At 40.0% G+C, this 23,409-nt stretch overlaps 1 protein-coding gene across 1 annotated transcript; it reads right to left on the reverse strand.

Moving 5' to 3' along the window:
- Nucleotides 1–155: 155 nt before the first annotated feature.
- Nucleotides 156–23,144, reverse strand: sptlc1 (serine palmitoyltransferase, long chain base subunit 1). The gene is made up of 15 exons (XM_037117609.1): nt 22,991–23,144; nt 16,867–16,974; nt 16,658–16,752; nt 12,090–12,183; nt 11,904–11,976; nt 10,541–10,673; nt 10,213–10,342; nt 9,902–9,991; nt 8,403–8,510; nt 6,137–6,232; nt 5,693–5,789; nt 5,446–5,500; nt 3,938–4,055; nt 3,575–3,648; nt 156–1,436 (listed from the first exon to the last, which is right to left on the reverse strand). The coding sequence occupies exons 1-15, from the start codon at nt 23,042–23,044 to the stop codon at nt 1,343–1,345; spliced, it is 1,419 nt and encodes a 472-aa protein (XP_036973504.1). The 5' UTR covers nt 23,045–23,144; the 3' UTR covers nt 156–1,342.
- Between the last annotated feature and the right edge of the window lie 265 nt (nt 23,145–23,409).

Raw genomic sequence — 23,409 nt, forward strand, 5'->3', positions numbered from 1 at the left:
ACAGATGCATGATCATTACACACACAAAAAAGACACACACCGTTACTTAATTGAAATCATACATTTCAATTTAATGAAAGTGGTAAGAAACGCAGTGACACCTTACAAAAGCAAAAGAACAAAAAATTCAGATGTAGTCATTGTGTTGTGCACAATTTTTTTTAACACATAAACCGTTATCTTTTAAAGGAAGATCTGTAGTGAGAATGTGTGTACCTGAACCATGCTTCAAAACATGCTTACACACGTTTTTCTTTAAGATAGCTGAAGGTAAAAAGATGAGGTGGACATGGTCTGCCAATTTCACTGGCAGTGTTATTTTTTCGATGTAGACAGAAATCTGTAAAATGTCCCTCAGGCGGCATTTCTAAACTTAACAACTTAACAATTTGAGTGACAAAGTTTATTGTTCTATTTACATTGCAAATGTCCCTGTTTATGATCTTTTCATTTGACCCTGAATTGTGAAGCACTTTGTATATGTAAGTCTGTTTTAATATAAGCTCTCTAGATGAATCACTGACCATGCTTTTAAAATTTAATATTGATGAGTATTTAAATATTACCATAATTATTATCTGCAGGAACATCTGCGGGGGTTATAAGTATCATTATGCAAATGGTTGTTTGATGCAATTTCTATATCTATTTATGTATAATGGGGAGGTGTACAAAAGAAGCTCAAGCATGTGCACTGCTTCCACATTTACTGAAATTTATAATACAAATCATGATCAGGTGTACACAGAGCTTTATAAATCTGAAGAATAAAATGCGTATACATATTTCCGTCTTCGTTTGTACACACAGGTGTTGGCATGGTCAGGTATGGCGAAATGACCCGAGGCACACAAGATCTCAACCTTTCTGTACAGTTCATGTGCTGGTAGGATTCAGACATATTAAACAAAGCAAGGAGCACATTGTTTTCTCTTTGGTCCGTATATGACAACACGTCATTTTTGTCTGTGGAAATCTAGTTGTCACTTAAGTTGTTTTTCTTCAATAGTGACTGGGGGCCAAGACAAACGCCAACTGCAAAATTCTGGTAAAGGTCCACACTTAAATTTGCAAAAATATACAAAATGTAGTACATGTAGTCTGATTAAAGCACACACTAAAAGAGAGCACAGATATTTATTAAGAGAGAAACAAAACCAAGACTAGAAGAAAATATAACGTGTAAATTTTTCATAAAAATTCTAATAAGACAATCAGTGTGCAGGGCTTACAGTCTGTGGATAAAAAGCATCTGCTTGGAGTGATCCTCCCACAGTGATGTACTACCCAGTCCAGTGCAAAAGCTCCAGTGATGTATTGCTTTGTTTCAAACAACACATTGTCATTTTAGGATAACTGAAGCTGCCTCTTTGATACATGACACGGCCTTCTGGATGTCCTCCTCCTCCTGTTTGATAGTGACCACCACTCTGATACTGAGGACACAAGTGGAAAAGTGCACAATCGTGCAGTGTCAAGGCTATTGTCATCTACACAAATTAGTCCATTAGAACATTTTGACACTTAATTCCATTGTAAAAAATCTCTGATCATGTTCTACATTAAGTCATAATTATGAAGCTTTTATCTCTCTATAAAAGCAAGAAATCTGTGTGTGTGTGTGTGTCTGTGTTCCTCAAATATCTCTGCACATCAGGATCAGACTGACCTGAGAGTTTCAACATGGCTGCTGCGTAGTTCAAGGGTGTGCAACATCGCATTTGTTTGGACTACAATGATACCGTTAATAAATTATTTCATAAATGATTTACCAATTTCGCTAGCATTGTTAACCATAGCCACGTGTGCACCAGAGCCAATCACTGCAGAGCTCAAGCCCACGACATACCTTAAGAAACAAGTGGATTTATACCTGCAGCGGCACGAGCTGGACCAGGATTTTGCCGGCGGTTCGGTCCCGTTCTGTGCATCTAAACTGACTGTTGTGGATTAATGAGACTAAACGAGTCTGGACAGAGTCTGTTCGGGTCTGAGGAGATCCAGATACGCGAGGACAACAACGTGGAATTGGAATCTGTGGATGTTAGTGTGTAGCTAGCTGCTAGCCCAACCCCACCATAGACATAAAGTTATCTTTATATGTCTATGACCCACACAACCCATCTCCCGGCACATCCAAAACTGGACTTAGGGTAACTAATGTCCGCCATGCTTTTTTGCGAACATTGCCGTCACGTTTGCTTTGTGTCTGGTGCAGGAAGAAATGGTAAAAACTGTGTTTTGTCACAGAAGTGTCCACAAGCAGCAAGTTTGGTTGTTGAGGAACAGGGGAAGTTGTGTGAGAGACGCCGGCGGTGATGCAGACAGCGACAGAGATGGTGAGTTTTGAGAGTTGAGAGATTTGTGACATATAGCGTGTTTGGAGTGCATAGTTAGCTTGTAATATAGTGTTTAGTGTAGTGTGTTTAGTGTGTAGTGTAGTCGTTTTTTTGTGTTGTGAGTCAAAACAAGGAGACTGCTGAATGTGGAACAGGGAGGAATGAGCTGAGGGGCCCTGAGCCTGAGGCACTGCCTGCATTTAAATGTAAATAGTTATATATAACTTTGTAAATTTCAAAAACTTATGCACAAATTTAGCAAACAACAATTTATATTTGCATTATCACTAATGCAATTGGTTCATTAAACATATTTGTGGTTTTCATAGTAAAAAAAAATCAAATTTTTCCTACTCTGATTTTATGTTATTTTGTGGTTTTAGGTCAATAGTGTTAATATAGTATGTCAAAATCAATAGTAAATAGTTTTTAAGGTGAAATATAATGGTATAATCAAAAAGAGTTAAAAACAGCCAATTATATCCCTGACGTCTCACCTTCACACAACCTCATTTGGCCATCCATGAAAAAGCTACTTAACCTCCCACTTTTCTATGGGAATACATGCTTCCTACAGGCAATGTACTAGTAATAAATAAATAATTGAATAAATAATAGGGCTCAGGAATTTCCAGGTAGAAAAAGTAGGTTTTAAAAAACTTAACTTAAATAGGAGAAAAAAGTGCATTTGTCAGGGACTAACTCACGTGGTGGATTCGCCATGTATGTTGCTCTAAATGGGTATTTCAAGCACCAAAATGGTCTATGTGGGATCGAGTCAAATAAATTACAGTATAAATGTGTTCATAGTAATAAATGAACATGTTCCAAAAAGAAAATCCCAGAAGGGCAATATGTATGACCTGCATTCTATGTACTATTTCACATTTATGTTTTGAAATAATGAAGGTTGTAAATGATATATGTGATGTAAATTTGCCTTTCTGAATAAAAAGATAATTATATATATAAAAAAAAAAAAAGTAATAAATGAACATGTCACTCAGTGCAACACTGTGGTTCAATGCAGTGTTTGGTACAGCTACAACTCAGCTAATTCATTACTGGTGCATTGAGAGACGTCATACTCTGGAGTGTGTGTGCATGTGTGTGCATGTGTGTAATAAAGGGTTTCGAACTGTTGTTCTACAGTGGGAAAATGACACACAAATGTAAAAAAATTATATATATTTTGATGCACTGTATCAAGCTCACAGTAAGGCAGAATCCCTTACCTTGGTGGGGGCAGGAAACGCTCTTCTTTTTCCAGGTAACGAGCGAGGGTCAGAGCTACATGTCTTTCCATACACTGATAAAGAAAACATGGAAACTGCTATGAGACGCTCAACAAAAATCCTGGTTATATAGACAACTCTTACTGAAGGCTGAAATTATAATGAGGAGCCTTGTCAAAACAGGCAAAACAGTTTAATACTGCTTCATCTGGACCCTAGAAGAGTTTCACATATTATAACCCTATGTGGATGTTTTCAACAAAATGAGGATTTTTGTACTCGCAGTTTGAAAAACAACAATTATAAAAAATAATTTTATGCCTGCTGGGTTTGACAGCATCGGCTCGAGCAGAGAAGACTTACATAGTCTACAATGGAGCGGAGCAGCTGCATGTCAGAGTCTCTGGAGCCGGAACTTCTCTCAAGCTGTAAATGAAGAGCCGGGGCAAATGGTTCTCCCACTAGCTTCAGACCTGTAGTTCTAACATAAATGGATAATCAGGTTAAATAAAAATTTTAAAACACACAGCAAGACTGAAACTCTGAGGAACATTTCCATGTGAAATTCTGTCTTTGTTTTCCTCTGCTGGTCTGGGTATGGTTTGTTTTTTCCTTTGATACACAGGTCGGTGCCACCTACTTTTGTTTTCTCCCGCTAGCAATGAGCTTCATGTGTGAGCTGTGGATGACATTTGTGGAGGCTCACATATGTGCCATGTCAAAATAATGATGTGGCACCAGTACAAAGCTAATGGAGAGTAACATTGTTGATCCTAAATTCTGGACCACTGATTGGCTCTCCCCTTTCGGCCATTTAAGGCATTTGCTAAAGCTCATGTTTGCCTTACTATAATGCTAACTGTCACCACAAACTAATTTTGAATATTGACAATCACTAAACTGATGGTGTTATACAAATTTTGCTCCAACATTTTCAGAGTTGAGGAGCTCCACAAGCTGGCATGACAGCAAGGTAAGTTACTAAAGGTTCTCAGTCATCCAAGTCATTGTAAATCTAAGTGCTGTATCATAAGCATCTGGACTTGATTCAGTTTCCAAGAGAGGTGGCACAACACAGGAGGGCCAATACCTCAGCTCAAGCTCACTTACATATTAAGGAGAATAATAATTCCTTTGAGGATTACAATGTAAACATATTGGACAGAGAAGAGGGATTGTTTTAAAGAGGAGTAAAGAAATCCATCTATGTCAAACTTGAACAACCGTATTTGAACAGAGTAGGTGGCCTAAGAAATCACTCATCATCCACCTACAATCCAGTACGGAGTTCCCTCCCCAGACAACAACGCTCACCTAGCATTAGCAATGCATATGAAGGCCTGTTGGGTTGATGAGCAACAAGTGGATTATCACCACCCGCTAGGATTATTATCAGGGCCTGAGCACTAATCAGTGCAAGAACCTACTGAATCTGCTAGGCTTATTCTTTTTTGTTTAAGCGCAATTTTGGAGGCCTGAGCATACCCCAAAACTCACCAACTTCGAAATATATATCACATCTGGTGAAAATTTCAATACTGCTATGTCATTGAATGTGGGTGTGGCCAGGGGGCTCTACAGCGTCCCCTGGTGGAATACCCTACTCACACATGCACATAAATTAATGAAATTCGTTGTCCCTATCCACACAAACTGTTAACCATCATGCAACCAAACCCCACTCTGCCTATACATTATTACATTAACATGAGTGTGGATTCACAATGTGTTCTAGAGTAAAAGCTCAGACAAACTCCAAATAGTCTTAGTTTCACTAGTAGGAGACAAATGTAAACTTTTAGGTAAATTCACATGAAGGATTTTATTCAACCCACAGTAATAGACAAAACAATGGGAAAAAACTTACTTACCCCTGTAAAGCCTTGTAAACATGTTTGCACTTTTCCCTCAGAACAGTGAAAATATCTGCAAAACCAATGAAGATAGATGGATGATTGCGATCATATGATATGAGGACTGCTTCATCCAAAAACATACAATACATACATACATGCAGTAATAGCTTGTATACAATAATGATCTCTATGCAGTTGAGGTAAATAAATGCTCCTGATAAGTGAAAGTGCAGAGAGAAGAAAGATGCTAAACAGTCAATACCTGGATCCTCCTCCATGATGTTGAGGGCCTCAATGGCAGCAGCAGCCAGCATGGGAGGCAAAGATGCTGAGAAACAGTATCCCTGGCCTGACAGACGCTACAAAACACACAACAGACTTATCTTACTTGATCTCACAAGCTGCACTGAAAATAATGTCAGTGAAATTAACAGTGAAGTTCTGTTAAATCATTACATTAAAAAACTGTAAATAGAGAAACAATGAAGCAGTGTGTAATTTACATATTTAGTAAAATTTTAAACCAAACACAGCTGTTCATTTTCAAGTAATTATAAGACATATTAAGACATATCTTCTGTCTTATATTAAGACAGAATCTCTCAGACGGATGTCAAAGTTTCATGTGAGCTGCTCAAAGCAGACACCTTTACAGTGATTTATTGAACATATCATTTAAGTACATACACACAATATTTGTCTTTACCTGATGGTCGATGACAAAGGACCGTCCACAGCAGAAACCTCCAACAGAGGCCACAGCATTCTCCATGTTAGCACTGATCAGGTCAATGTCATCTATCTGCAAGGTGTAGAAGTTACAGTTATGCATAATCAGAGGCATGGATGCTTTAAGTGACAGCTCGTCGGGAGCTTCCTGCTCTGCGTCATCATCATCAATCCAAGTCACTGATGTTGTGGGGTGACAGACAGTGGTGTATTAGATTAATGAGTGACTTGTTGGAGCTGGCAAACACCAAAGTTTCTGGAGAATAATGCTGGGATTTGAAGAGCACACAGCTTGTTTTTTTTTTTTTTAATCTTTTGGGATCGCCTGCTGGAAGAACCCATGGAGGTGGCAAAATCCATCCCATCCATCCAGCCATTCATTGTTGCCTGCTTATCTGTGGTCAGGTTGCAGTGGCAGCAGCTTTAGTAAGGTATTCCAAACATCCTTCTTCCCCAGCACCACTTTACGAGGTTTTGTTTTGTTTCGTTGTCTTTCCGCTTATCCGTGAGGGTTGCGGGATGTTGCGTTTCCCCCTAATGGGCTGCGGGGCTTACTGGGGCCAAATCCAGTTCACACAATGGGCATAGGCCAGGGTACACCCTGGATGAGTTGCCAGCTCATCGCAGGACATTTACAAGGTGAGATATATAATCTCTCCAATATGTTCAGGGTCTTCCCTGGGTTCTCCTCCCCGTTGGTTGTGTCCTGAGGTGGTGCCCAGGAGGTATTGTTGCCCAAACCACTTCAGGCTCTATTCGACGCAAAGGAGCAGAGGCTCAACTCAAACCTCCCTGAGGATGTCCGAGCACCCAATCCTATCTCTAAGGCTGAACTCAGCCACCCTACACAGGAAACTAATTTCTGCTGCTCATATCCCCAGTCTCATTCTTTTGGTCAATACCCCTACCTCATTACCACAGGGGAGGGTTGGAACACCATGGTCCCCTGCAATACCTGGAGTACAGTAGCATGCAGTTGCTGAACCAAACTGCCCATCTCATGCTCCATTTTCCCATCCAACATGAACATGACACCAAGACCCTTAACATTTATCCAGCAGCAAACCATGGCCTCAAATACTGACCTTCATCCCAACCGGTTTGTATTTAGATACAAACCACCCCAGTGCCTGCTGTATGTCACTGACCAAAGAAGGCAACAAAACATACATACATGCACACACACACACACACACACACACACTTACGCTGGCGGTTACTAAGTTTTGCCAGTAGGTGGTGGTGTTATCCTTTGTGTTTCTATTTACATGCCTTGTTAGCCAACAGGAGTGTTTTGGGTGAGACAGGAAATAGGAGGTATTCCACATGTTTTAGTTATGCTGACAGAGACAGTGGCTGTATCCCAATTCAGAGGCTGCATCCTTCGAAGGCCATATTTGAAGGCCAATTGTGTCACAACACTGCATGAAGGCTATCCCAATTCGAAGGCTCCTCCAAATGCAGCCCACAAACGTGTCCTCCTTTTCCCTCTTTTCGGAGGATACACCGCTACTATCCTTCGTGGCCTCCCAGATCCCAAGATTCTTTGCGCCCAAAAAAGAAGGGGGCCTGGGCAGTAGAAATTGTGACATAAGGGTAAGAGTGGGAACATCTAGTGACACAACCAGGATATGCGCCAAAGGCTGCAGCCCTTGAATTGGGATACAGCCACTGGCAGCATTTGCTATGCCTGAATCTCCAATCATCCATCTTTTTTGTTTGTGGAAATCATTGCCTGTAAGTATTTTTAACTATCAGCATGTCTAAAGAGATTTTAAGGACTATTTGTGATTTTTTTCACACGTAGTGACTATTATGAACACGCAGCATTTGTACTTCTCACCATGAAACTTTCAAGTAGCCTGGCAAGGGTTTTGGAATATGAAATAACAGACAATGTGACAGTTGCAACGTAGCCTGTTTATTCAAAGCTGCTTTCTGTGCAGTTTAACTTTTGTTATAATGTATTTCCTACCTGGAATGTTTTTGTCACTAAAAATGTCAGAACAGAAACTCCTGTAACAGACTGTCCATGATGCTGTATGCGTTCAGAATTCATACCAATTGGACGTGACATATGAGCAGTCACTTTTGACTTAATTGATTGGTTTGGGACGATTTTTTAAATGTAATGAATCCAGTTTACTTTTTTATTCAGACTACAGAGATGCCAGCAAAAAAAAGTGTTACTCAAAACATTTAAAAATCTGCTTAACCTTTCACTGTGGCTTCAGCGTACTCACATTGACCCCATAGTGTTCTGTGACTCCTCTGCCATGTTCGCCCAGTACACCGAAAGACATGCTCTCTTCCAGAAAGATCCGCACCTTGTACTTGTACTTCAGATTCACCTGGAGGTTACACAAACACAATACATGGGCAACAGAGCAGCAACAGCTCGAAATGTAAAAGCTATGGAATCATGCTATGTTAGATATATTTTCAGTGTGACTGATGAACGCATCAACAGTTGACAGGCTGATTTACAGTATGTGCTTTGCATCTTTTGTCTTGTACGGGGGCTGTCAGACCTCTGTTGAGCTGACATAGGTGTCTGATTGATAACATGGATAAGGAGCTCACCACATGGTTCACACAATGAGGAGGCTTACTCATGAAGCCAAAGTTCTTAAATGAGGCCTTTACACACCAGCACAGCCCAAAAACAAGGCGTAGATCTAAAACTACATTTGTCATGAAAATCTCACATAGATGATCTTTATAGCGTCACACTCTTATTTCCCAATGGCCGATGAGATACCTGAACACACCTGAGTTCCAGCAGAGTGACAATGACATCACAGAAATTATAAGCCCTGTGTGTTTTATATCCATTTTCCTGCTGTTTGTTATTGTTGGATTATGATACTAATTGCTTGATACAGCCATGGCTTTGTCTGCCTGGGTTATTGGACTTGATCTCATGATTTCATGCGTTTGTTTAATTCACATACTTAATCATGAAAACAATGCAGGAAGCCTCATCTAATGCATCCAATACATGAGAATTCCTACTATGATGCAACTTTAAAGCCCAAGACAGCTTCACGGTTAATTTTATACCGAGCCATCTGTGGACCCATTTTCATACACAATCTAAATGATAACAAAGAAAGAGAGTTGGGGCCAGACAAATACTGAGAAGAATGAAAACCTGACTCCCTCACCATTAGTCTGCTAATTAACGCCCAGCCCCTGAGGTGAAGAACAGATGAAATTACAGCAAACCTTTGAGTACCTGTGTGATGCCGACCACAGAGATGTGGTTGGACAGCAAAACCATATCTAGAGGTGTGGAGCCGACTGGGTTCACTGCATACATTATCCCAGCATCACGGCAAGGTCGCGCAGTTGTGACGCTGGTGCAGATCAGTAGCAGTAAGGAAGCACCTCTGTCCCCAACATTGAACTACTATGTGTGTCACTACCTCCCTTTCCACAACTGTTTCCACAACTATTCTTCACTGTTGTTTACTATAATTTGTGTAATTTGTGCAAGATTGTGGTACTGTGATAAAACTGGAATTAATTGTGATTTTCTTAAGTGTCATATATTTTATCCTGTTCTGTATTGTCATGCCAAATTTCAGGATGCAGCACATAGGTTAGCTTCCTGTTGATGATCAGTAAATCACACGCTCCTTGACAGCAATAACCCTGGCCATTTTATGAATGTTGGAGTTTAAATTTATTATTGATAAAAAATTAGCTGCCTTTGAGGTACACTGGTTTTTCTATTTACCAATTCAGGGAGAGGACAGATATCTGCAGTGTTGATGTACAGTCCCTCCACTACAATGAACTTCCGGATCACCCGAGCTTTACGAGGATTCTGCAAAATAAACAAATTATGTAAGTATATGAGACTTTGACAAGAAATACAACAGCAAATACAGAATTCATTCAAAGGACAGAGTGAAAACAGGATTACAAAAAATATCATTTGCAATTCGATCACTCAACACTAACATTAATCAAGCTACAGCACAGGACCCATTGTGATGCCCACCCCCGATAATTATTTTTTCTCAAATTAAGCAACCTTGTACAAACCTTCTGGTCTTCCAGCTCCTGCTCTTTGAGCAGCCTCTCCAGATCGTCCATGTCATTGTGTTTGAAGTATTTGATGAAGCTACGGGATGCTTGAAGACCCTTCTGGATGGAGAAGCAGGCTGCTTCATCCCTTACCACCCAACCAAGAACACAACAATAAACTAAAAACACAAAACTAGGAAATACAAATCCAAAAAGGCTACACAGTGTTGAGGTGTTTTTCTGTATTGAATGTTTAAGTGACGGCGCCTGATTGACATTTACTGTATAGGGTGTTTTCTTCTGATTCAAATACTGTATTTTAACTGAAACAGTAGCTGAAACTTACACAAAGATGATGTCCCCTCTTTTTGAGTAAGCAGGGATTGCACTAGCAATGGTTGCAAAGCCATAGGAATAGATGATAGCCTCTTCTGCTTTCATGAATTTGGCCAGACGACTCTCCAGCTCCAGGTGAACATCTGGAAGAGGTAAAGAAGAAAGCAGTTCAAACTATCAAGTTACTTTTGATTTGCATTTAACATATTATTTTGTAATGCTGGTTTTAAATACAACGTACCCATTTCAAAAATAATTACTATCCCATACATTATCAACCACTGTGCCCTAAAAGGTATCCTGTGGCGTTTCTGACCAATACTAGTGCGTCTCTGTTTGTTCCTATTTCATGCACAAGCACACTGTTGAGGCAGGTTTTAAACCATGAAAACCTAAAGACATTGTTGTGATAAGCACAGACCAGCCACAATAATATTCACATTCCGAACCATGACTACTCAGAACAGTGGATGGGCTATACTGGGTTGATCTCCCACTGGCCCTTAGCACCAGGAATCTTATCCAGTGTTGGCAGAACAAAAAGATGGAACTTGATTGTGAGGAAGTTCAGCATCTTACCATTCAGTTAGTTACTATGAAGTTATTTATATTCAATTAAATAAGATTTTGGTGAAATTGTATAAAATAGTGAAACTACATTCATTTATAGTGGTAGTGACTGGATTCATTGTAGGAAATAAAGTAGAACTCACATATATTACAAATAAATAGATTACCATGTAACATTACAGGCCATATATAACTATTTATTGTGATCCTTGTATTCAAGGCTCCATTTAGGGATGATCTGGATGAACACCATTGACCACGTGGGTGTCTGATTTGATTGCTTTTTCATAAATATCTGACGCTGTTGACAGAAACTAGAGACACATTTTGACTATCCACAAAATGAGATTAAATACTGTTGAAAAATCACTACTTTGTTTTTACAATCTACTCTTTAATCTGGGATATGTATCATACATTTTTCATGATTTTTTCACAGGTTCTTATAATTGAAATGCTATCCTCTTGTGTTTTGATAACAGGTTTTGTGGGTACTGAGCTGACAATAAAGGGCCAAAAAAGCTTGATTTCTTGGCTATGAAAATTGGGCATTTGTGACTTGAAACGTGACATCAGTGACGTACAGTGTAAAGCTCTAGATAGAAATCACAGGCAGGCTGCCTTGCTGGCGGGAAGTGGGAATGGGGTAAACGCAATTTTTAGTGGATGTTTCCATTATAAAAAACCTGTGTAGGCCCACTAATTGTAGTGGAACAGCGGCATTAGAAATATATAGTTAACACTGGTGTTTTCTAAAGTGTATTGAATTAATCTACATATCAGACAGTGAAATGTTAACTCACCAAAAGTTCCATAGAAGCCTCTCGGACCACAAGTTCCCACACCATATTTCTTCAGTGATGCCAAAGCTTTTTCCTGTAAAAAGCAGTAGAAAAGTGAAAATCATACATCAGGTCTTTGTGCTCACTGTCGAAATAACTTAATTTTTTCAATTACAGGTATCTATAGTTTAAATACAAAATACTGACCTTAACCCGCTCATGGTCGAGGAGACCCAGGAAGTTAAATGATGCGAAGTTAATGCACTCTTTTCCGTTGAGTATGATTTTGTGGCTGGGAGGTCTGCAATGGAAAAGTGTTTAAATACTAAGCATACTGCAACATACTGTAACAGTGGGCCCAGGCAAGCCCAGAATTTGTAATAAAAAAGTCTATGATTTGTCGTTTTTATGTTCAGAACTCAAACGCAATTTTCAGGGGCTAAAGGTGCTCAAAAACTTGAGAAAAGAACAGCAAATATGTCAAAGTCCATGAAATTTAACATCTGCTATGGGTCTTGGGCTTTTGTAGGAAAGAGGCTCAATAGCATCCTCTAACTATTTCCCTTTTGATTAAAATTCATGAGATTTGCTAGGTAGACAGAGCATCAGCAGATTAAAAAAAACCCTCTTGGGCCAGTAACATAAACACAATAGGAAGTCAACCATTTTTAATTGATTATGAAAACTGAGTGCATTTGTGGCCATGTCCAGGGGTCATACTTGAAATAACTCTTCCAAGGCGCTTAAACGGATTCTCTTCAAACAGTCAGCCTATAGATAAGTCCTTAACAATATCATGAAAAGCCTACGTTTTTGTTTCTGATTTTGTTTTGCAAGCTACATTTCCAGCAGGTCTAAAGCACTTCTCATCACTACAGCGACATGAGGTCCTGCTACTCTTCCAGATCAGTTAACAACAGCAGCTGCAACATAAAGCTTGTCAGGTAACTCCACGATCCCAGGAACACAAAGTAAGTGAGCACCGAGCTGCTATCTACGCAAAGGAGAAGAGCGACTAGGTTCCTCCATCTTTCATCAAACAGCAAGAACAGAATTGTTCAACATTGAAATCCCAACCTTCTCCTGCTTGGCTCATCAGCCAAGGAACCAGCAGCTTCTTTTCTTTTCTTTTCTTTTCTTTAGAGACTGTTAACGTTGAACTGGGTCCAGATAGCACACAGCGTAGCATAGCACGACCAAGCACATGACTTTTAACTCTGGTTGATGTAATGCACATGTGTTCAATTTATGTGTTTGCTCACTGTTTTTGTGTTATTGTGATCTATAGTCAGGTTATTGCTAGTTTGCTTTGCTACACTGCTGATTTGACATTGGTTGAATTATGCTTCATACACAGTCTTTGCATGCAACTAACTGTCTTCTCTAACCTGGCATCCCATCACACCCACACCAACACTCACACCATCCCACCCACACACACAACTCACTCCTTCAGCCTGAAGCATATCACACCCACATGTGATATCAGTGAGCACATGATGCGAGAATCACCATTGTTTCTTTGTTTTGCCAGGCATGCACGTGTGCACACACACACGCACACACGCACGCACGCACACACACACACACACACACACACACAGGTCCATGCTACAGTTTTGAAACTTTCACCAAACTGTAGCCCCAATACTGCAGAAACTTTAGTCCACTTAAACTCAAATTATGAAGTCCATCACTCAGTTTTTTTCAAAACCTGTATAACTTGAAAAACCTCTCCTCCCACATTTTTTGCTCAATTGTCACCAAACTTGCTAGAGAGCATCTTCAGACCGTCCTCCACAAAACTTGTTTCTCGAATTTTTCATTTATCAAAATTTAAGCCCACAGTGCATCAACATGTTTGACTGTAAACAGTACTGTAAACATATACTATCAAATTCTTGCTAAATGCATTTTCAATCTTCCTGAAAAAAATTGAGAATATTTTGGAGTCATGGTTGATGAAGTTTGGCAAATATCAACAGAACAACTGGAGTCAATGTAAGAGTGGCATTTTTCAGATTTTCGCTGACGTAGCAAAACACTTAAAAACTTATCACTAACTAATCTCCATGCTGTCAAGATGCAAATTATGTGTTATCAGATTTTTGTTCAGCTAACAGAATTTCTGACATTTTGACCATTTTTGAAATCTGCCTTGACAACAGCTGCCTGGACAGTGACTCCCTGAGTCGACAAATGAAGCTACACAGCAGGTCTCACTTCCAGCCAATTAGCTCAGAGAGTTAGGAGCTGGTTCTTGGTGTCAGGGGGTTGTGGGTTTGAGACCCAGCAAGGGTGATGATGATGATGATGACAGATCAAAATGTCCTCAATATTCATGTTGTTGCACTTATGGAGCAAATCAATCATTTTAAAAAACAAATTCCCAACATCTCCATGCTGCAATATGTTTTTTTTTCAATTTTTGTCTTGATAACTGATTTTTTTACAGTGGTTTTAAATCTGCCTGCACAACAGTGAATGGCTTACTCAATTTGTGAAGTCACTGTTGTGTTGCCACTTGCCAGTTAGCTCAGTGTGATAGATGACAGTCTTTGGCTCCAGACGTTGTGAGTTCAAGCCTCAAGTGGTCCAAAATGAACATTGTTGTCAACTGTCTTGTCTTCCTGTTCTCCTGTTTGTTGCTCAAAATTGCCCGGACCTGGACCTTTTATTTTTTTTATTCTCATTTCAAAAGATGGTCTACATGTTGTCATGAGATGACCACACTGAGCACTTGCTGTCAAATTTAAGTAATTAAATAACAATATATATGCAACAATAACTCTTTTTTTGTAACTGTAGCGTGCACTTTACTACTACATCACTCAGCACTTCTGACAAGTCTTCTCCAATAACTTTTTCCTTCACATCATCATACATGGAGGGCAACACCTTTGTGGTGAGATGCAACCTGCTTGGCATTTGGTGGCATGGTTCCAGCATGCTTATATCTAAATGCGTACATCCAGGGTTTTCCACCACTGAATAAGGCTGCATGTCTGATGCTATAAATACTCCTATAGCGATAGTGAGAAGAGTTGCCTATGTTAACGTGTTGCCCTCTCAGTTAAGTCTACTTCTTTATGATGCCTGCAAACATGTCCTGCCATATTTGTTGTGTTGCCTACAGACATCTAAGCTACACACGCATAGCTTCCAAACTGTGTTTTTTCTTGTTGACAATGCGAATCTTGTTGACATAACTCAGTCAGGTTAGACACATGCTGTGTGTGTTTTTTTCCTGTCTTAGCATGCCTGCCAGACGGGATACTGGGGGCATGGCTAAATCCTTGATTCCAGCTTTTGCTGTCAAAGGTGTAGATGGTGACATCATTTTGATTGGTATCCGACTTAGAATACAGGTTGTGACACCCCTACTACAAACACAAAGATGTTAGAATCAGAACTGCTGCCGCTGACTGCAGAGGAGATAGGGAGAAAGGGGAGGAGTGTCTGCTCATCTGACCAGTCTACTACTCAGACAGGTTTTTAGCCTTCTACATATCCAGCAGATGTCACCCACACACCAGCAACCTGGACCCAATCTCTTGGATAGGGGCCTGTATTCACAAAGAATCTTAAGGCTAAAAGTAGCTCCTTACAGGCGAATATATGAGCAACTCCTAAAAATAATGGGCGTGTCAGTAGTAACTTTAGGACTCCTCATTTTTGAAAATAAGAGTTATTCACAAAACATTTTAGGCCTAAAAGTAGCACCTGAGTCTGGGAGACCTTAGAAGTAGTCCAGAGGACTCCTAACTCACTAAGACCTAGTCAAAGCCGAATGTTTTAGAGACGCTAAATGACAGGGAATTATTAAAACCATGTGGGATGGACCGCGAAGGGACTGAAGTTGTGGTTGAGTTGGTGAGGGACGCAATAAACCAACCAACTGAAACAATCCAATAACGCCAGAGTTAAAAGGTTTGGCAACACTCCGGTATTTGGCTACGGGGGAAAATGCAGCTCTTCACACAGGACTACTATTACCTGGGGACCTCAAGTGATTTAGAAATTATCCCACCGCGTCTGTGTTTCATGCAGCGCCTTCGCACAGGATAAGTGAAGTCTGAGTTTTAACTCGAATTTACTGACATTATGCTGTGGGTAGATCGCACCGGAGCCCTTGCTGGAGGTTAGATATGGATATTTTTAATATAATAACTGGTGAGCCTGTTGAAAGATGTTCCTTACCGCATGCTGCCATGGATGTAATCCATCTAATCATCTTTCGCTCTTCTGATGAGCCTCCTGAATTTGCACACAAAATGCTGTCAAAACTTTCATTTATAATTCCCAACGCAGTCTCCATAATTCTCAACCGGGAAAAAGGCAGAAAAAAGGTGTGGAAAACACAAAAAACCTTGAGAAAAACAAAAAACGACCCCAAATCACAGAAATACCAATTCGCACGGGACTAATATTGTCACATGGCCTCTGTAGAATTTTTACTTTAAAAGTTCTCAAATGCAAATTACTCTTGACCTTTTCAGTTCAGTTTTGAAAAAACAAAGATTGTCAGTCTAGTGCGGAGTGAAGCCTGCTCCTTTGTTTACAATATGAATTACTTTCAGAGCTTTTGCGATAAATACTGCATCACAGGGTCGTCTCAAGTTGCATTTTATCTTCTTGCAGCTCAGGTGCGATGAACACTACTCTGAGCCATCTGTGAGAACACTTGCGTGGACCTTTGGTTCTTGCGAACATTTGGCTTTAGCCTTCATTTAAAAAGGAGTGTGTAAACCAGAGAAGTGTTCTATGTGTTTTACCCTGTGACCAAGTCATAGTTCAGGTGGAGATGGTCTTTGGAAACAGGAGGGGCAAGGGGCTCTGGCTGCCACTCCTCAATCAGGTCCTCTTTTTCCTGTAACATTGAACCATGTGACAGTTGTTTGGTGACACTTGCATAAACATTATTCCTTACTCCTTTTTTGTATTTCCTTTTTTTTTTTTTTTTACTGAATTGTATAGAGTTTACCTTCTCTGTCAGTTTATAGGTCTCATGAAGCTTGTAGGTCTTGGAGAACAGAAGTCTAATGATCCACAGTATGAGGATCCCTTCCAGAATCAGATGATAAGCAGGAGCCTGAGGAAGACAGGGACATGCAGATTGTAGGATGATTAAGATTGTTCATTTGTATTCAAACTGGGGAAACTTCTCCCCTGACCTGACTGTCCACAAGGCTCCTTCAGTCATAAATGCGGCTCAATAGAAATTTCTGGAAGACACTGGAGGAGACATATTGTCAAATTGCGGGATGTTTAATCGCAGGGTGGAGGATCCAGAATATGAAAACTAAACTTTGTAGTTATAAACTAGACACTCTCCAAAGGAAACAGCATGGATGGAGCTCAGGAGTTGGGAAATTTCAACAATCAATGAAGTTAAATTATACTCTTGCCCTCGTCTCTCTTAAGGTTAAGACATACTTAATGTTTCTGCAACTGGAGTCTATTGAAGGTTATGTTATGTTATGTTATGTCACCAAGGATAAATAATCCCCTCCACCCACATCCCATCCCCTATCAATCAGACTGATAGTGACAGGACCTGTCCTGTCCAATCAGAGGACTGAGACCAGTACACCACATAACGCACCGCAGCGCTCCTCCGCCTCCATTTCTTACAGTGTAAAATGTTTCAAGATTTCAATGTCCTTAATTGCTCAACATGTAAAAGTAGAAGAAGAACCAAAGACATAAGAGACTGAAAGTAATAGGTTGAGCCTGTGAAATGCAGTCAGTAGGGGAGAGGGGTTTTTCCCTAAATCCGTTTCCCAGGAGGGCGACACGGTCAAATAAAATGATGTTTTATTTCTTCACATTCCGTGTGAGTGTAGCAGACAGCAGCAACAGGGCCAGGACAGGAGGGCTACTGTGACTACATACCCAATCAAATACCCATCTGAATCAGATATACTCTCACAATTACATCTACAGTATTTGTAGAAACTGTGTATTGGAGAAAATGAGACACATTATATTTCTGTGACAGAAGAGTTCACAGCAAATTATCTGGTGTAACATGCTTGAATTCAGCATTAGGAACACACAACACTCTCTCTACTCTCTCTAGCAGTTAACATCGCCACAATGTCAATGTAAATAAAAGTTTCGGATGTGCACCAGGTGTGGAAATTGCCCCAAGGATGGGAATGAAGGTTTCCTTGATACTGCATTTGATTTCAATTGTCGAAATTAGTGTGAATCTTTGGCAACTTCACAGTTTGATTCAAATGTGATTCTCTGGTGCCTAATTTGATTCAGAATCAATTTTTGATTGAAAAAGATTCTCGATTCAACTTTGACCTAGTACGCCATTGAGAGCAGCCTCTCCAGTGCGTTTACATGACACTCAAGAAAACCGAATTACTGGGTTAGTCCGACTATGATCGGATTTTTAAGATGCATGTATACACCTTAGTCTGACTAAAATCGGACCAGATTTCTCATAGTCGAATTAAAGCACCCAGATTATTCGATTGATAGTCGCCTTAATCCTGCATGTAATCGTTCCAGCGGGTCAGATTGGATTTTGCGTTCTGCGCCGGTGCGAGATTTTCTTCCCTGTGGCCGTGAGTCGGAAGTAGAAGGCCGGCGGCGGCAGCTTTCCTCCGAAATCACTGCAAGTTAGAGCACCATTGTGCATCTAGTTTGTGTAATGATCATGTACACCATATACCAAATGTACAAAGATGGAGCTTCTCGCTCTCCGTACACACCATCTTTCTTGAATGCCGAGGCAGCTGGTGATGTAAAGAGGTCTCTGTTACCACTAGTGGAAATGGGTACAGCGCCACCTAGCATACCAGGGTATGACATGCTCCAGCCCAATAATCTGATTTTCTCACCAGCATGTATAGTGGGATAATTGCAGTTTGTCCAATTGAGTAGCATAGTCGAACTATGGCTGTAATCTGACTAAGCTGTGCATGTAAACGCACTGAGTGTTACCTCTGGGGGAGCAAAGCGTTGTGCAAGATGCTGAGCAGGCCCAGAATGTTTGATGTAATTACGACTGACAACACAGAGTTTATTCTTCGCCATGGAGTTTATAGAAGTTGCTGAATGCTGCGGTGTGAGGAGGTCAGCTGGTCTGATTTGTTGTTGTTGATCGCACCACTGCGTTAAAGTTCTCCAGTAGACATCTTTAAAGAATTATAAACATGTGACCTACTTCAAGTTGCTCTCGCAAAGGAAATTACTGAGAGAAATGAGTGCAACTGCCACATTTTTAGGAGATGAACTCGAGCGTGTGCATGCTGTAAATTGCCCTTGCACGCCTGCCCAGTCCAATTCTATAATAATATTCCACCCATAGAAAGTGAGGATCTTAATACATTCAACTTTTGTTGATATGACCCATTTTAATGTTTTGTATGATTCAGTTTTCAAATTCAACCTGTGGTTTTCCAAAATTTCTTTTTTTTAAATATTTTTTTGGTATTTCTAAGGACGACTCAGCTGTACTACACAGTGCATGCTTGTCTCCATCTTGATAAATGAATGTTGGACTTGGAGAAAGCACACGGGACAACAATGGAAAGAAGTTGGGAACAAAGTCTAATGTGGATCAATTTTGTAGAATGTTATGACCATGATAATGTGATTTCTGACACAATTCCTGGTTATATATTTGGTGAAAGTTTAGCTGAAAATTAAACAAATGAACAAGTAAAAAACCCAAATATGAAGCAAAAACACTGCTGCGCCCCTGAAAAGTTGATGAGCCATAAAACACAGGAGCTTACAGAAACGCTCAAGGATAACATTTCAAAGAGGAATTATATCTAAAGGGAGCCATTAGTATACTTTCATATTAGCTGCATCACTAGTTAAAAAAGATCCAATGGACCATGGAGGTTAACAAATGAGAAAAGCTGCCTTTGAGGGGGACTAAATCCTAATCCTAATCTCACCAAGGGCTCCAAAATGTGTAGTGCAGGCCCTGCTCCAACAGCGCTCTCAGGAGCCCGACAGGTGAGAGGTCTTTGCCATTTTTCCACTATTGCTTTGGGTCACACCAAGTCAATCTGTTGCCACCCCTCCTGCAAGTGGGCCAAGGTGAAGACTCGCGCTGTGACCAGCCTATTACAACATCTGTCTCCCCCCTCAAAACAATGCTCAACTCATTTCTGTGCAGGAAAGCTGACAAAAAGAGGTTCGCTTTTTGCTGTTTCAGGGTGCACACAACAAAGTTACCTGTAATGCTGCTTCATAATAAATGCGTTTCAAGGACAGGCTTTTATTGTTAAGAACTTATAATAAATGAAATGTGTTTGTTACTGAATTAGCAGAGACAATTTTTTAGCAGTGCTTTGTTGACAGTACTGTAGGAATGGGTACAAACTAGGGTTGTCAGTTTAACGCGTTAATTACATTAATTAATTACACTGCAAATTCATGCGATATAAAAATTAACGCAATTAATTCTGAGATTCTGAGTGGCAATTCAATGCGCGAGCATTTTAAGTTGAACTGAATGACCCGTAGGCTACTTGGCAGTGGCACGTCACGGTAGCACTGGCACCGAGGAACTTGTCCGGACGTGTTCATTAGTCTGCGTCGCTAGTCAAAGCAGGGTGACCACAGACATGAGCCGTTTTTAGACAGAGCACCAAGCCGCCAATTTGCCAGTTCTTTTGGCGGCTCGGTCCACGGTTTTAGACAGAGGCCGGCAAATTGGGAGTCTGTTTTGGTCCGCCTATTATCCGCCTAGTAGGGTACACTTATTTCCGCCTCGCCTGCTATCTAAAAACGAGGCGGAAATGTGCCGGCTCTGAGTGAGGTGGGCGGAGGTGCACTTCACAGCCTTATACTACTACTATTCATTTTGAATTGAGAGTCTGCTTAAGTGCCTACTTGAGACTCAGCCTTATTTTATTTATCTAAATGTATTTGTATTGCATTTTTGAATAATGAACCTGGCCTAATTGGTTTGCTGGGATGTGCTTGACCATTTTCTTTTAAATTTCATTTATAAAACACATTTCACCAAATAAAATGTGGATTTCAAATCTTCTCTTCTTAGTATATTCAATTGATTAGTCATGCAATACAACTTTGTAATGTCCTACAATTTGAATTCTTTATTTGGGTACCTTTAGCAGATATGAGATTAAAATGCGATTAATTAGATTAATTAATTACAAATCCTGTAATCAATTAGATTATTTTTTTTAAATCATCTGACAGCCCAAGTACAAACGCATCATTGGTTTAAGTCACCTTCAAGCAGGTAGTCCAGCTGTGGTGGAAATGCAAAAATCGGAGTCAAAGCAAGTGGAGCCAGCCAGCACTTGTAATAGAAAAACGGCATTTGCGTCCCAGTGGAATTTTAGAACTGGACTATGAGCAGGAGGCACACTTGTACTCGTTTTGACATTGCAGGTGATAAGGAAAGGCATAAAAACATGAGTCAGAAGCTGCAGGTAAAACTTACTCATGTCTGCTAATAGAAGTTCACTTTGGACTGAAAAATGATGAATGTTTGGAAACAATTATTGAACAGCCAGACTCAATTCAACTGATAAAACCCTAAACCAGGTGGGCATACAGCCCCATCACATCATCCTGTTACACTTATCTCCAAAATTTAAACAAACTAAATAGTAGTTTATTTCTATTTGAACAATGCACCTATCCTGAACAGCAAAGAACACAGAGGAGGATACAAAATCGAGCTGATAATTGTTAATGGGCAGTGACTCAGTTAGTTTCATTTACCAACACCAAGTTTGTAGCTTTGACTGTTGAAATCTGTTTGTCAAGAAATGATTATTTGTTACAGTAGAAAGTATGATAATTGAGATATGCACACAGTGCACAGACAGTCACAAGCAGTGACAGATTTTGTTTTCTGTCTTGAAGCGAATTTCCTTTTAGAATGACCTCAATATGAATTAGTGGTTCACAATGTAGAATTACCAGAAATTAAATATTCTGCATCTTATGAACACATGGATAGTGAGTTAAATGTCCTTTTGGACTTTCGGATGCGTACCGAGCAACATCACTGAATTTTCCATGGATTGACACAAGGCTGCCAAGAATATGTAGCATGTTACTACCTAAAGCAGTCGGAAAAGCTAACAGAACCCCAGTTTCAGCTATGGCAGCTATTTCAAGTATGTCACTGTTATGCTATCAATGTTAATTTATACCACAGCATTTCTTAACAACACAGACCCAGCAACTGAAGCAAGTATTATTACTAATTCTAAACAGATGACAATCACAAATGATTAAGAAGTGACTTTAATACCAGAGTTCTGGAACTACCCGGTGAGCTAAAAGTGGGATTTCAACATTGAATCTGAGTTGAAACTGGAATGATTTCCAGTCTTTAAGACGAAGGCATCTTTTTGAGATCTTTTCAACCATTTAAAATAAAGTTACAACATCAACGTGCCACAAAACGCAGAAATTAGTGATTATTTTTGATAACATACTAATTTATAGCTAGAATAAGAGACAACAGTGATTAATATGATGGTATTTCTGTAAACTCAGTTTGCACTGGCAGGTGAAATGTGGTCTACACAAAGCCGTCATTTCAACCAGTTTAACTCTTCATATGTCATAAACCTATAACTATATAGGCTGTGTATTGCTAACAAAACATCATAATACAAAAAGTTTAATACAATATAGACACTTAATGTCTTTAATTGGTCTGTGAAATAACTTTCACTACGGAACCAGATGTGTATATGTGTAAACGGTGACGATAGACGTTTTCAAACGCCTTGTCAACGGAAAGTTGCTCACTGGATAGCTACGAAGCTTTAACTCGTACAGTTACTCAGTTTTGATTACTACTTGTAAGTTAACCTAAGTTTTGGATATCCAATGTGGATTGGATTAGCAAACTTCCTTGTTAGTTTGCCTCTTTACGTTGACTTGTCCACAGACATCATGACCACAGAGGAAGCGCCTTCCACAACACGCGATCGGGTGTTACACACCTTTCCAGGGCCACAGTTACTTCCTGGCTGACATTATTATAGTTTGGCTTACACACAGCCGAGGACAAAAGTTCAGAAAATTGATTCATCAGAAAATGATTCTACCCGATATAGTTGTAGCGTGGACAATCTTACCTCATAAAATGCTTGCACCATTTCCACCAACACCCACTGCTGTCCGGACGCCATGTTTATTTCCCTTCAGCAACGTCATCAGCAATGCTGCATTTGAGTTCCAAGAGAAAAATAGTTGATCCGAGCTGCTTTGGCATGGCACGAAAACCAAGATGTCTGTCACAGCCGCTCCGCCCCCATCACTTGTTCCTGCATTATGTATCGTAAGTGACAGGGTAGGATCATGGCATTACATACATGTTTTCTGCAAGACACAAGTTTTGAGGAAATAACATTGTCATCACGCCATAACGTAATGAGTTTTGTTTACAGTCAGCACCTACATTACATCTCTCTATAAAAGCAAGGAATCTGTCTGTCTGTGTGTCTGTCTGTGTGTGTTTGCCTCAAATATCTCTGCAGATCAGGATAAGACTGAC

This window comes from Acanthopagrus latus, chromosome 12, assembly GCF_904848185.1.
Source record: "Acanthopagrus latus isolate v.2019 chromosome 12, fAcaLat1.1, whole genome shotgun sequence".
NCBI lineage: Eukaryota > Metazoa > Chordata > Actinopteri > Spariformes > Sparidae > Acanthopagrus > Acanthopagrus latus.

What these genes read in the sequence shown, in the direction of transcription:
- sptlc1 (XM_037117609.1), bottom strand. Translation starts at nt 23,044, where the DNA reads ATGGCGTCCGGACAGCAGTGGGTGTTGGTGGAAATGGTGCAAGCATTT. An exon ending in AGGAGCTGGAAGACCAGAAG is followed by an intron (nt 9,992 to 10,212) that starts GTTTGTACAAGG and finishes TTTATTTTGCAG; the next exon opens with AATCCTCGTAAAGCTCGGGT. An exon ending in CATCATGGAGGAGGATCCAG is followed by an intron (nt 5,501 to 5,692) that starts GTATTGACTGTT and finishes TTGGTTTTGCAG; the next exon opens with ATATTTTCACTGTTCTGAGG.